The following is a 14,711-nucleotide window of genomic DNA, read 5'->3' as shown; positions in this document are numbered from 1 at the left end:
GAGCTACAGAGAGATAGTAAGAGTGATTAAATTACATTTAAATAATTTGGAGAAGAATGTTGTATCTTCTCTGTTATTTTGGTATCTTTGTCTAAATCATTACGCCATACACCAGCAGTATTGATAAGACTTAACCTTCAATGTCTCATCATTTTTTTACCCCAGCACAGAGCAGTCTCGCTAATGAGGCGGCGCTACAGCGCGTCCGGGAGGTGGCGGTCGCCCCGGATTTTAGGCGGGGAGGGGCACGCAACAACAACCTGCTGACCTGAAGGGATCTACAGGAAACGGGGGGATGGATTCGATGTAGCGACTCCAACATCAGACTTCGCTTCTGCAACCCCCAAGCGCCCTTGCCACGTTTGGAGAGAGACAACACGAGATGGAAATGAGACAATATTGGGTGGCAATGTCTGGAGCGACCAAGAGTCTCCGCAATTGCACCAGATACGACTGAAGACGGACGTTTTGAAGCTAAATGTCCGGAATCGTCGATTGATCCAGGAACTGCTCCCTCGTGGCCTCCACGATACGCAGGTCTTGCCAGCGTGTCTCGCATTGAAGCATTCGTATTGGGGCCAAAGCTACTGCACCTTGTGACCCAGCTGCCAGGGACCAGGTCTGACTGTTTTCGTTTCAAACTTTGAACAAAACGCGTCGGAACTTTGTATGAATGCGTCTTGATCTCGGGGTGGGGATGTTTCCGTGTCGAGAGCCAAGGTACGAGGTTCCCACGCAGCAATCAATCAATCTTTAACAAAGATCCCCACTGGTTCACTTTATGCAGTCAATCGCCCAGAACGAAGCGGAGCTGCCTGTCAATGGAGCAGATACGATGACAAGACACATGAAAAGAAATATGCAGGCGAATCAACCGAAATCGTGCTATCAGTTAATCACATGCTAGCGTCGTCTCATCTGTATTTTCCGAGGAGCCTCATAGGTCTAGAACCAGCGCTTTATTATCTTTCTATCATAAAAATTTCATTATCTCTGCGTGCGTGCCCGTTCCCTTAGCAGTCGGGCGCCACTTTGCAGTCCACCACAGCTGTCTGGCCTGCCTGCACCTTTGCGATGGCCTCCTTGAGCACGCTCTCCAGCTCGGACGCCTGGTCTACCTTGGCGGCGTGGATGTCTCCGCCCGCGGCGGCCTTGGCGATGCCGGAGTAGTCGGGCACTGGGTCGAACGAGATGTTGATCTCCTCGTTTGTGGCCTTGGAGCCAAGGCCGTCGGGGTGGACGAGGAGTAGAGATCTGCGGGGAGCGTTCCAACCTGTCGAGAGTCAGCAAGTTGTTCATGATACTAGTTCATCCCACTTACCCTTGTTGTTTAGCACGATTGTCAGTACGGGAATGTTGTATCGTCTCGAGATCCAGTAGACGCTGCCGGGGACAGTAAAGAGATATGTTCCGTCTCCCACAATCTGCACCACAAACTTGCCCTTGTTCTTGCCGCCATTCTCAGCATCAGTCGCCAGCTTGATACCCAGAGCACCACCACCGGACCAGCCAAGGCCACCACCACCGCAGTTGATCCACGAACCGGGGATCTTGGGCTGCAGGTTGTCGTGAACAAACTGCGTGTTGGTGACGGCCTCGATGGCCCAGAGTGTGTCCTCAGGGCAGAGGTCGCGGAGCATCTTGGAGAGGTGGCCGGTGCCGAAGCTGCCGTCCGCCAGGGGCTCGGCTGCCTTGGCGATTGTTGCCAACTTGTTCTGGTATGCTTTGGCTCGTTCCTCTTCAGCCGCAGCAGCACTGGCCTGGAGCTTGCTAGCAAACTCCTCCTTGTTAAGGGCCTCATTGATCTGCTCCACTGCCGTCAAGGCATCAGCGCGATATCGGGCATCAGACTGGATATAAAAGACAGGCATTTGCTGCTTCAGGGGATCAACATCGATATGGAAGATCTTGGCATCCTCCCGAGGCTTGCATCGGGTCTGAATCCAGGGCACGTCGCAGTCAAGGACGATGATTGTGTCGGCAGTGGTGATGGCATCATCAGCGCCGAATCGCAGACCAAGCCAAGCGGGGTGGTCTGCGGGGAAGCACATGTCGCTACCACCAGTGTCCAGCACTCGGAGCCCCTTGACCTTGTTCGCCAGCTCGACCAGTGCGCCGGGGATCTGGTGGTTTCGACCAGAGTATCCTGTGACCAGAAGGGGTGACTTGGCGCCAGCCAAGGCCTCGGAAATCTTAGTGACAGCGCTCTTGGGAATTCCTCCGAGCTCGATGGGGTCCCAGTGCTGCTGCTTGAGGGAGTAGGGTTGGAGGTCAGCCTCCATAACCTCTCGTGCACCGCACAGATACACGGGACCTTGGGGGTCTGAGGTGGCAAACTGCAGGGCACGGTTGACCATTTGCTTAACGTTGGATCCAGTCTTGATCTCAGCAGAGTATCGGCAGTACTGAGAGAGGATCTGCTTCTGATCGGGGACATCCTGGATCCAGTGGATGTACTCGGTACGGCTGCCACGGTGCTCTCCCTCCTGGGTAAAAGGTGAAAGACCAGCAAACACCAAGACAGGGGCTCTGCCAGTGGAAGCATTATGGACAGCTGCTCCAAGGCCCTGTGTACCAACATCAACATGCACGATAACGCACTGAGGCTTGCCTGTTAACCGGGCATAGCCATCAGCCATGGACATGGCCACCATCTTTCAGATCGTCACGTCAGTTTATGAAGTTCAAGTCTGCAAGGTCAGACATACCTCATTTGGACAGGTGATGATTGTGGGAAATTTGCCCTTTGCCTCACGCTGACCCTTCACCATGGCCTCAATAATACTAGGATGGTCGGAACCCAAGTTGACAAAGCAATGGGTGATGCCAGCCTCCCAGATGGCCTCGAAGAAGGCAAAAGATGCGGTGTACATCTTGGGGTTTGCTGTCGAATACGGACGAGAGATGAGACTTTTTGGGGAAGGGATATGCAGAGCAGTCGAAGGACCAGACTCTTGGTCCCTGGCTGCTACTACTGTATGACGAGTTGAAGAAGAAGCAGAGTGACGCCCGCGAACGGAGGAGGACGCAGCGGCGGTGTTATATCCGCGCAGAGCAGAGGCCCCTGCAAGTCCACGGCGCACCCAGAGGCTCGGGGCGACCAATCCGGAGCGCTGCAGCAGGGCCATGGTTCAGTAGGATTGTGCTTTTATGGCGCATTGTCAGTATTACGCAGTTCCTACTGTAGACATGGGACATGAGGAGACACGCTGTGATGTTGCCGAAGGGGTCCCGGGGATCGGAGGACGGAGGGGTAGTGTGGTTGGGGGCAGGGGTTAGTTAGCGGCCCGCCTTGGCGACCGGGAGTGAGAGACGGGATGTGAAGATGGGGGGTCCCTTGTGGAGGCTCCGTCTTGCAGCGACCGGGGGTTGGCATCTTGGGATTTAGACGAAGGGGATCAGACGAGGAGTGGATGGTGAACAGCAGATGAGACGGGAGCACTTGGACCAGGGACGGAACGGGGAGTGGGCGGGTATAGGGATTTGTGGATATGATGTTGGTAGGCGAAAGGAAGGTTGTTTGCGAGATGACAGGGTGGGTGAGTTCGGTGTAGGAGGGGTTGTCAAGGTGAGGAAAGGTGAGCGAGGATATAAGTGAGGATGGTGGCTATGTATGGCCAGCAGGGATGTCAAGGGCACATGTAAAGGTGAGGGTGTGGTAAAGTGCAAGAGAACAACAACACGTCAATGGACCTACCTCACGTACAACTCGTCTGGTGATAGCTTCAAGTCCAAGAGCCAATGACGTGTAGAGTTGAACAGTCAAGTATGTCAAGTCTTAAGATGTATGAAGAAGAAACAAAGGCTAACTAACGCTCGCAAAGTTCGGGTTTTGTTTCCCGCCTCGTCAAACCGCAACAACCTTCTCCGCTCCCTTCCCCGCGGATGCAAACATTTGGAATTTGTTAACACCCTTTGTTACGTCTTGGTGGGTCTTTGTGCCGCGGCTGGCCGTATCAAGACGCAGAGATGATGATGCTCACGAGGACACAGAGAGATTCGGGTTCAGTTACCCAGAGGGAGACAAGATAGAGGATGCGGGGTTGCGCGGGAGCTAAATTGTGGGAATAGGGCGTTCTTGACAAGCGGACTCGGAATGGCGTGCATAGAGTTGAACCTCTTGATAAGGCGTAGCCTCCGAGGCAATATCTTTGTCAATCTCACCTTATGAATAGCCGTGCGCACCTTGAGGATTTGATTTCCCAGGTGCATCCCCTGGCCCAGAGCCTCATGCTATTTTATCCAGACACGAGACGACAACGTGGTCAGGCAAGGACCCTCGACATTGACCTGAGCTTGAGGTGCTTGCAGGGTGGGGAATTCAGCCGCCGACAGGACTCCTCTTGGTGGGTTTAGGATCCTCTTCGCATGCCACCTTTTGGCCTGTATTGTATAAGCGATGGTATCATGAGTGGGCGGTTAACATCGTAAGGCATCACGCTGAAAAGTATCACAGACATTGACGACATGTTCTGTGTTCAACATCTGTGCTACACAACTACACTCGGCACACCCCGGCCTTTATCGGCATCCAAACACGGCATCCATCGGAGCCCGTCTCGGCATGCACTTATAGGTCCGTCCGCTATGGAGGTCACGTCTCATGATCAGCCGGCTCCACGCCTTGCGGATTGCTAAACACATCCTCCGGGTCCCACGTCCTCTTTACCCGCGTCAGCCTCTCCAGGTTGTCCGCCCAGTAGAGATTCTGAGCCGCCGTCCGGTTCATCCACCCGTCCACGTACCCGGCGTACGTGGATCGAGCGCTCGGGGCCGCCCGTAGGATCCGCCCGTGTACGCCGTCCAGGAGACTCCGTGTTGAGTCCGAGACTTTGCCCACTCCGGCGCCGTAGGACTGGTACATCATTATCTTGTCCCGGTGTGGGTATGCGGTCGCGTTGCCTGCCGTGTCGGCCGTTGCACCGCCTTCGGTATTGAAAAGGATGACGAAGGGGGCCGTTTGACTCTTCTTGTTCTCAAGGAAAGCGAATATGTCGCTAATAGCTGTCTCGTTTAGTATGTCTTTCCTCCTTAAGGCCAATGATTTGGCGTAGAACGCCGTAGGGAGACTCATTGCTGCGCATCCCACTCTTTCTGCTTCATGCAAGAGATGGCCCATCCAGTTTGTCAGCCAGATGGCACCATCTTTAGCCCCAGGGAGTCGATCAGGGATTCCGGATGCGCGGTACTCTGCATCAGTCCCGAAGAACGTTCCTGTGATGAGTACGCCTAGTGGTTGGACGACAAAGAGGCTCGCAAACCGTCGATCGAGGGTTGGATCAGCAATCAGCGCTTGCCAATCCCTGTATAGAGTCGACATGTTTCCTGGCGTACCAAAGGCAAAGTTGTAGCTGTATTCGACAATACCGTTGGGCTCCGGATGTGTCTTCACCACAAACTTGGTGACGATACCAAAGCTGGCGCCAGCACCGCGCAGTGCCCAGAAGAGATCCGTATTCTCCGTCTCGCTCGCTGTACGGGTGGCTCCGTCTGCTGTTACCACTTCAACTTGGACTACGTGATCGAGAGAGGTTCCCCACTGGCGCGAGATTGGCCCGAGGCCGCCCTTTTGCCGTATTAGCCACTGTTGAAATGCATCAAGTCGGTGAAGCTTACAATTGTAAAGTGCCCCCCTACGCCCACACTCGAACACGTTCCGTGAGCCATGGCCCGTCCACCGTTGGCATGAAGATGCGCGTCTAGTTCTCCAAGATGCATCCCTCCGCCGATTGACGCTTGCCACGTCGAGTGGTCCATGGTAAAGTTTTTGAGGTTCCTCAGATCAAGGACCACAGCCCCGTCAACCCCCCCAAGGCCAAAATTGCTGTTCTCGTTAGCACAGCTAGAAGTGACCTCCCTGATGATACCCTTGCCCGTATGAGTGACCGCCAGATCTGGCCTGGACTTTGAGTCCGTTTTCCTTTGCGCATTTGACCGCTCCCGAGACATCGATGGCAGTCCTGGGTCGAAGAACTGCCGCGGGGGTCACTGGAAACTCGAGATTGAAGGGTATCGCCCAAGATATGAAGAGGTTGTCACCAGGATATCTGACGCAGTCGGGGCGATTTGCACAGACGGCATCGAGGCAGTCGCGAATGGGCGTGCTAGTGCCGCTCCCCATGTTGATAAAGTAGGATATGAAGAGTAAAAGATGGAAGAGAGGAACTTGAGGGGCTAGGATCAGTGATAAGCGCATGATGGCTATATATATTCAAGGTTATCGTAGGTAGGTTGTGCTGCAAGCCGATGCATCATCGAACTTTTGTGCGTGGCCTGTGGGATTTTTAAAGACCAAAATGTTCATCAGGATGATACCTTCCGTCTGAATCATCCAACTTTGGCAGGGAGCAAGCGAGGAAGTCGCAATCAATGTTGGTAGCCGTGCCTGTGGCATGGCAGAACGCGAAGAACAAATATTAAGCATCTCGAAAAGGGCGGCCTGGTTCAGAAAGACCGGACCAGTTTGTATATAAAGTATTGGCAATATTTAGAGTTGTGCTCTGTTGGTGTCACACCGGCCGGAGTGCTGCATAGCTGAACACGACGAGCCCAGTGTGTTTGTAATGAACTTGAACCCGGTACAGGAAACTCTCTCGTATCGACGCACCACCAGCTTTGAAACGGTTTCTCAGCAGCAGCATCATTTATGCCTGCTTCTGAAGAGTCTTCCTTGTCCCTCGAGCCGTGATAGCGGTGGCCCTCCCATCCTCGTCAACATCAAACACAAAGTCGTCAAGCCCAGCATTGCCATATGCCGGCTCGCCAACCCCAGCCCAGGCACCACAACCGCCCAGCCAAGGCTCATCTTTTGAACCAACTACGCTTTCGTTGGTGTTTAGACCGTAGACGCCCCTGAAAGCCACCTTGCCGCCTCCGTGAAGTCCAACAGGGTAGAGGCGGAGACTCGCCCTTGGACTTGTGCTGGATACGGAATCGGCCATTGATAGGGCTGCGTAGTATGTGACAAGCAAGTCAAGGTTTCCAGAAGTCCAATTCTGTACTCCAAGGCCCATATGTCCGTCCAGACCAACAATCGTCATCTCCATGGAGTCGTCAGTTGCAACGTACGTACCCGAAAAGTTCTTGATGGCCTGCTCAGCGGCGGCAGCCTCAAAGGCTGGGACCATGATGTCTGTCACCATCTCGTTGATGATGTTCATCTCAAGGGATCTCCGGTCTGGTCCACTAATTGGGGGCCTGCCAGCTATGGTGACCATAAACCCCAGTCCATGGTCAGGCGATAGGGCCATCTGGGCATAGTAGGCCAGAATCCCGCCGTTCTTTGTGTAGAGATCCACTAAGCGGGTTCCTGATACCTTTGACGATGCACCTGAAACCGCGGGAATTTCGGTTCGTCGAATTTCCCAGGGCATGCCGACCGAGAAATGGCTATCTGGGGTGTTGGATATGGGCTTCAGCCACCGGCGCGTCACCACTGGGGATAAGAGAGATGAAGAAAGAATCGACTGGCCGATAGCTGTCATGTCAGATCCGGTGGATAGCATAATGCCCTGACTGAAAAGGTCTTGAGTGTCAGAAAGAGTAGAACACAATTCTATAGACGGGCTATACTCACGCGCTCGAAGTCTCATCTCCTACATCAATCTTCCAGCCGCTTTCAATCTCGTCTCCGGGGATGATGGCGTTCAGGCTGTCTGTTATCGGTGGTGTTGATAGGTACGTGGCGTTCAAATGAAGAGGACGCACAATGCTTGACTCAAAGACTTCAGAGAATGTGTTGTTCGTCATGCCCTCCAAGGCGTAGGCTAGGATTTGAAAGGCCGGGTTTGAATAGATGGGCATGTTGAACGGCGCCGTGACTGGATGGAGTGCGTTTATGCCGTCAAAGAATTCTATATCAAGGTGAGTAAACAAATGAGAAAATATTCCGTGGTACAACATACCTTCCCTTGAGCAGGCAGGCAATCCGGGATCGCTGCCACAACTTGGGATCTCATTGTGTGGTAGGGCAGGAAGACCGAGCTGCTTTTCAGTGGAAGTATTGTAGGCAAAGGTAAGGTCAGCAACCGAAACTGTAGCCCAGGTCAGTATAAGGGTTGAACAAGCAGAAGCAAAATCACATACAGTCCTTCAACAGGCCAGCTTGATGCCCTGCCAGGGCTCCGATCGTGATGTCCTGCCATCGCACCGCATCAACAGCGCCATCGTCAGGGACGGGAGCAGCGGCGAGTTCAGGGACCCATTTAGTGACAGGATCGTTGATGTACTCCATGCCAGTGGCTGCCAACAGGGTGTAAACCGCCACCAACTTGGAAACGCTTCCAATCCGGAAGACGGTATCCCTGTTCAGGACGCCTTTGGTGAGTGAGTCTTTGATCTGGGGTGCGGCATAGCTGTAGTTGAGAAGAAGTTGATCCGTGGAGAATACTTCGAGATGGAAGGAAGCGTTGGCGGCGCCTAGAGTCCCGGCGCTCAAGGCTGCATCTAGGCTTTCTTTCAAGTTGTCGATGGCTTTGCTGACGATGGTTGACTTGAGCACATTGGCGGGAGCAGGATAAATAGGGCCCCATAGAGGACAGTCATGGGCGGTCTGGGCCTCAGACAAGCTGAGGAGAGTCAAGAGACCAAGGACAAGTCTCGGTGTCTTTAAAGGATTGATGAACATGATGAGTGAGTCGGCTGTGATGCGTGTATGAGAGATGGTGTTGTTGAAGAGAGTATTATGACGGCGCCCTTGCCATTAAATAGTTTCGACAAGCTTCATCGAGTCGGCTACAGTGCTCGTGGTCCTGGCTAAACACGTTTATGATACACACTGCCCGCCCAACCATAGGAAGTCGAAGTTCACCACAACATCCTATTGGGGAGTTCGTCAAGTATGACCGTAAGCCGCGGGGCTGGAAATATCGAAAAGGCAAGGATATGGGCTTGATCGGCTGGGCTATAATGAGGCTTAGTTTCATGGCTTTGCTGCCAGGATTGATATCCTCGTTTGGCCGCGCAAGAAACGACTTTCTCATTTATAAGTTATGGGGAGTCGTTGAAGCCTGGCTCCGTCCTCATGTCGACGAATAAACGAATCAGAGTTGATGAGAGCTCAACTGAGCCTCTTATTGGTCAGGTCGCATAATCTCACCCAGATATTTTGATCGTGCACGGGCTTCTCAAACGAACTAACCGTATGCTTACACTCGAGGCAAGTCAGTACACTGCCACTCTGCTTGACGAAGCTCCAAGGCCCATGGAACAAAAAGAAATTTGAGTGTCTCTCTTGCTACGTGTCACACTGTCGTGACTATACCCTGAAGAACGACCCAAGCTCCAAGTTCTGTCGCCAAAACATCGTTAAACTAGGGCATAATATGTGCGCCATGGGTAATAGGAAGCGTGCTTTTCACCCCCAAAAAAGAACGGGTTGCATTACTTGCAAGCAAGTCATGAACTCATAAGATGATTGTTAAATCTCCTAACTCATTCATAGGATCCGAAGAGTACGGTGCGACGAGCAAAAGCCGTCGTGCAATCGCTGCCTCTCGACGGGCCGAAAGTGCGATGGATATGCAGACAATAACAGCACTGAGCTGCCATCCCCTCCAACTTTAACAAACTCTTCGTCCTCTGAGACCCGGATACCCAGACGAAACGCTACTATTCCCATGTCCTTGGGATTGCCGCTGCCAAGGAGAAACGATCAAGAACTCCGCAGCTACCGCTTCTTCCTGGACGTTACAGCCTCCGAGTTTGCCGGCGTCTTCGATGCCGACTTTTGGCTGACAGATATACCGCGCACTTGTCACTCAGATCCAGCCATCTGGCACGCCGTGGTGAGTCTTGGAGCAGCGCACCAAGGCTATCTTGCAAGCCGGGGCGCTGCTCGTGCGGATTCAGCCTCGCCTTTTGCAGTGTACCAGTATAACCAGGCTGTCAAACACCTCGTCCATCTGCCATCTTCACGGACGCCGCCCGAAGAAAGATGGAGGGCGCTGATTGCAAGTGTGCTATTCACCTATCTGTGCAGCATTCAAGGTCTACACTATCAGTCTGGAGTCCATCTTGCAGCGGCAAAGAGTCTGTTGAGAGAGCTGCAAAACTCTAACCCAAGCCAATTCAAGTTGGACGCAACCCGAGTAAACCAATCCAAAGTGCCTAACTACCTCAAAGCCAGCTCAGTGTCGTATAAAGCCGTCCTGTCTATCATTGCCAGCCTTGAACTCCAGTCCCAAGCCCTCAATAATCGCAACGCAAACGAAGCACCTGAGCTTCTCAGGGACGTTGACGCGTATACCGCCTGGCGATACTATACTGCGCCGAACCCGACCGAGTCTTCAAGGATCTGCCAACATGGTAGATGTGTGCCGTCTCGAGCGACACCGGAGAACATTGCGCGTGCTGGAAGAGCGTTTCAATCGTTGCTAGATGCACTGATTCTCTTATCACAACGTATCCGACCAGACAAAGCTGGGACTCTTGGAGGTGCTGATAAAGCGATGGAGAATCCCATCAGCCAACAGCAACCCTATGCTCGAGCCTTTCACGAGTTGGATACTGCTCTCAACATGTTTGTTTCAGACAGTCCGGGCGACTGTTTGTGCTTTGGGCCGCCAGATCAACTCTCATCCTCTATGCAACACCGAAACAAGGCGATAGACTCCCTCCGAGTCTTTCGAGCAGTATGCAGCCCATTATTAGACTACCTCATGGGTGACTCGCACGCCAATCTCAAAGCACACGCCATCCAGTTGCTGGACATGGCCGATTCTGTGTTTAGGAACGAGGCCAGGCACGAAAGATCTGGCCCAACAGAATTCATCCCATCGCTTTCAATCACGCAGCCAGTCTTTGTGGTAGCTGCTACTGGCCCGACTCTGGCGTTGCGGCGCCGTGCCATAGCGCTGCTGCGGCAGTATCCTCGGCGCGAAGGCCTGTGGGACAGCTTATTTACCGCAGCCTTCTTGGAGACGTGTCTTGAGCACGAGATTGCGCTTTTTCGGGGAGGGGCAATGGCTGGTCAGGCCGGACTTGACGAGGTAGAAGCCATTCCTGCAAGCTGTCAAGTGCGCTGGGCCGTTTTCAAGTTCACGGGGGCACACACGGCGCGTGTGAAGATGCAGACTTTAGCGGAATGGCTTGATGATGAAGCTGGGCGAGAAGTGCCATTGACGTGGTGAGCCTCGTCAACAGACTCATTTTGAATCCACCTCGGGTCTGATACTCTTGTCTAGATGGTGTAAGCAGCTTCCGAGAATCTTAGACACAGAACACATACATTACCGATGTTGGGTCTGGTCTCATTTAAAGACTAACAAGTCTCGATCCTTGTCGTCAAACGTCCAATGGTGTATCTTGGCGCATTTGCAGATGAAGAGATCGCCGATGCTCAGCCTGATCATATTTCCCAGGAGCAGCTCCATATCCATGCCAAGAGCCTGCCCCATCATGGTACATCTAACGATGAGTTGCCAACAATATTTGAGATAGCTCTCTAAGTCGGCTCGATTCTCAGGATGGAGTGGTTGGTCTGCAACACGTAGTCGACGCTTTGGGGTGTAGTCTGCCTCGTCAAGAATAGCATCGGCCAACTCTGGTGGGAGGCCCCTCTGACACAGGATCCATTGGACGTGTGTCACATCAGTAGAGTGTGGTTGGTAGCCCATAGGCTTCTCAAACTCCAGAAATTCTTGGTATGGCATCAACCCATATGGGTAGTAAGTCATATCCTGGTACTTTCCTTCCAGGAGATGGCCCCATCGGCCGATGTTATGGGGCGTAGGGTAAGATTTGAACTGACCCTTCTCGATTCCAAAGAATTGTCGATGAGGATATGTAGCGATGTCTGATGTCCAACCGGATTTGGTACAATGGCGGACGACATACTGATACGCCTTGATGGACGTGTAGGCGTCTGAGGGAGTACCGGTGTTATCCCAAGTCTCTGGGAAGCATTGGATGAGATTGAGCAGCACGTAAGAGTCAATGGCCAAGCGGCAGATCTTGTCCCAACCAAGATCGGGCTGCATGCAAGCGCACTGGGATTGTTCCCACCAATTCTCCAGGTCGATGTATTCAGCGGCGCAGATTCGGAGTATCGTATCCATCTCTCCGTAGAGGAGCAGGGACTTGACAACCTCGAGGTTGAAAAAGCCATCCCTGTTGTGTCTGTAGAACTCGTAGCACGAGTTGTACGTGTGTGGGTTCAAAAAGGCAGACATTTTCCTTTCCTTGAAAGGTAGAGGACACTGGCATGTCTCATCACGTCTCATGTGCTGGCAGAGTTTGCGCTTATTTGGCTCTTGCACGGTGTCGAATTCATCTGGCGCATCGTGATAGAGTCGCCAGCAGTAAACAGTGGGTTCGATGGTCTTGGCCACCTCATCCGAGATAACGACATCATCGTCTGCCGGGGGATCGTACGTCTTGGGATACTTGTCTCTCTCACAGCGCGCATGATCCAGAGCATTCTTGACAAAAGCGTTGGCAAAATAAGTCAGCTTCTTGCCGCGGTCAGGCTCCTTTCGGACGTGGAAGTTCTGGGCGTGATGCTGGCATGAGTTGGCGGTCTTGAGCTTGAGAGTCGACGCGAGGACGGTCCAGGGGATGTTGTGAGCTTGGTGAGCCATTCGCTGAGACTGGCTATGAGATGAAGACGTGAGATGATATGGGTCACTTGGAGATGGCGATGGAATCTTGGTTGTTTTGATGGTGGTGATGTTGAGAGGTTGAGGCCAGATGTGGCGCCATGTGAGGCTGACATGGGCTGGGAAAACGTGACTCAGGCCGAGAGATGATCAACGCGACGAATCGTAACCTCGGTAAATATGGAAAACATTTTGGGCATTGAAGGGTTAATTAATTAAAAGACGATTCATTCGAATGGTCGATATAGGCAAAAAGGGTACGAGAAGGAGGGTGTTTGAGAAGGTAGGTCTCTGTCCATAGTGGCAGGGGCGGAAGTGTGTCATCGGCTGCATCTTGGAGCATAACCGAAACCGAACTGTTATCGAGCCCAGAAATATCCTTTCTGCTAGAAGATATAGCTGATAGGAAGAATAATGTTGGCTTTCCATTCCAAAGCACGTTTATTAACTCCAACCCTATATCGGTCATTCACCAAGCTATCGATCTGTTATCTTACCCGACCCTGTCGAATGTAGTTCAAGGCAGCGCGATAAGAGAAGCGCAGCTGTCTGCAAGGTGCAAGCATTATACCCCATTCAACACTGAACCAGGCGATATCCCCCATTTCTTTAGACCCACGGCCTTCGCCAAACACGCCAGAATGTCATTTGACATCATTCAACAAACAAAAGCCCGCACATCAGAGACCAGAGCAGAGCAAACAATCCTACCCGCACTCCCGATAGCCCAAGCAGGGCCATCAACCACGGCCCGTCCAGGCGGTATAGGGTCAGGACGAATGTGCTCGACAGGGAGAACTCGACGGCGAAGAGAATGACCAGGAAAGTCAGGAAGGAAGCTTGGTGTACCTGGAGGAGGGGAGGACCGGGGGAGAACACGCCGAATCGTTGAGGAACTCGCAGGATTTGCGATTGGACGTAGTAGCCTCGGGTGCCGATAGCGAGGAAGAGGGGGTTCGGGCCACCGTCTTTGAGCCTCATTTTTGTACGATGGTGTTTCGTGGTTTGCGGGCTTGGTTTGAGTGTTCCCTGCTTGAGTATCAGTTTCGTCCAAGATAGGAAAGGACAGCACGATTACCTAGGAGAAGTCCAATCAGATATTGCAAGGGGATATTTGGGCTACCCATGGCATGCTCACCGGTGATGAGTTGAAGAGGAGAGGCCATCTTGCTTCCAAGATGGGAGGGTATGTTTCCGGCGCGAATAGAGCTTTAAGTTCCTGCACGGCGAGCCGGGGCTGGGACCTGCAGCCCAGAACCCAAAGCGTGCATAGACATCTGGACACTTCGGCAGATTCAACTGAGGGTATCATGACGTATTATCGCTAAAATTAGATGTAAGATGCCCTCTACTGTATTGGGTATGTAGACTGGCTCCTATATAGGTTGCCTGCTGCTACTCCTGAGCCGCCTAAAGGCTATCTACACCCGCCGCGTCTGTCTTGTACCACGCGCAGGCACAAATTTCCTATTAATCGAATTTCTCATTTCCTTGCCTCGTTGTCTTCCTGTTCTCATCGGCCTCACTGGGATGATTAGATCCGACAGCTCCCTCGGTATGAGTCTGAGCCACTCCGGTTCATAGGCTAGTAGCACCATCTTGATATTGGTCCCCTTCTCCTGTTGAGACACATCATCCAGAATCTGGCTCATTTCTTTGATGAAATTGAGACCATCCTTAGACTCGAGAAGGGATCTTACTATGGCTAGGTCAACGACTATGTATACCTGCCCTCCTAAGCTCCCGATGATCTGTTTAAACAGAGTAAGCCACTCTCTCAGCGTTCTGGACGTTTGAATCTGGGAATAACGCCATGACATCTGCTTCTCCGTCTGAGCAACCCCAGGGAATTTCAATGCTTGGTAAGTGAGATATTTCATTAGGTCCGTCGTCGTCAGCGTCGGGCTTGACCTTGACTTCTGTGAGCTAGTCAAGGCCCAAAGCGTCGGAGCGGTACATGTTGAGAGGGCTTCAACCACACTAACGCCAAAGTCCTGAATGGCTGAGCGTAACTTGAAGGTACCCTTTATAATTGCCAATGATGAACGGTTGTTCAACGACAACTTTGCAAGCCTAGGGGACCGCCAGAACTCGTTAGTTGAGGTGGTAGGGCCT

At 52.5% G+C, this 14,711-nt stretch overlaps 4 protein-coding genes across 4 annotated transcripts; all 4 read right to left on the bottom strand.

Annotated features, from left to right (window-relative positions):
* Nucleotides 1–1,013: 1,013 nt before the first annotated feature.
* On the bottom strand, nt 1,014–2,873 carry LRP88_09527 (thiamine pyrophosphate enzyme, N-terminal TPP binding domain-containing protein; the record flags this gene model as incomplete). The annotated part of the gene is made up of 3 exons (XM_083246012.1): nt 1,014–1,273; nt 1,322–2,654; nt 2,709–2,873. 3 exons carry the CDS (start codon nt 2,871–2,873, stop codon nt 1,014–1,016), a joined length of 1,758 nt encoding a protein of 585 aa, XP_083097125.1.
* Nucleotides 2,874–4,594: 1,721 nt separating this feature from the next.
* On the bottom strand, nt 4,595–6,121 carry LRP88_09526 (FAD-binding oxidoreductase; the record flags this gene model as incomplete). Its single annotated transcript, XM_083246011.1, has 2 exons — nt 4,595–5,566; nt 5,906–6,121. 2 exons carry the CDS (start codon nt 6,119–6,121, stop codon nt 4,595–4,597), a joined length of 1,188 nt encoding a protein of 395 aa, XP_083097124.1.
* Nucleotides 6,122–6,644: 523 nt separating this feature from the next.
* On the bottom strand, nt 6,645–8,626 carry LRP88_09525 (serine hydrolase domain-containing protein; the record flags this gene model as incomplete). The annotated part of the gene is made up of 4 exons (XM_083246010.1): nt 6,645–7,515; nt 7,577–7,853; nt 7,905–8,033; nt 8,086–8,626. 4 exons carry the CDS (start codon nt 8,624–8,626, stop codon nt 6,645–6,647), a joined length of 1,818 nt encoding a protein of 605 aa, XP_083097123.1.
* Nucleotides 8,627–11,249: 2,623 nt separating this feature from the next.
* LRP88_09524 (uncharacterized protein) lies at nt 11,250–12,578 on the bottom strand (the record flags this gene model as incomplete). Its single annotated transcript, XM_083246009.1, has 1 exon — nt 11,250–12,578. The coding sequence occupies one exon, from the start codon at nt 12,576–12,578 to the stop codon at nt 11,250–11,252; it is 1,329 nt and encodes a 442-aa protein (XP_083097122.1).
* Between the last annotated feature and the right edge of the window lie 2,133 nt (nt 12,579–14,711).

Source organism: Fusarium phalaenopsidis (genome assembly GCF_050370095.1).
Source record: "Fusarium phalaenopsidis strain FUZ10S chromosome Unknown contig_32304, whole genome shotgun sequence".
In the NCBI taxonomy this organism is placed as follows: Eukaryota; Fungi; Ascomycota; class Sordariomycetes; order Hypocreales; family Nectriaceae; genus Fusarium; species Fusarium phalaenopsidis.
This window is presented reverse-complemented; position numbering and strand designations above follow the sequence as displayed.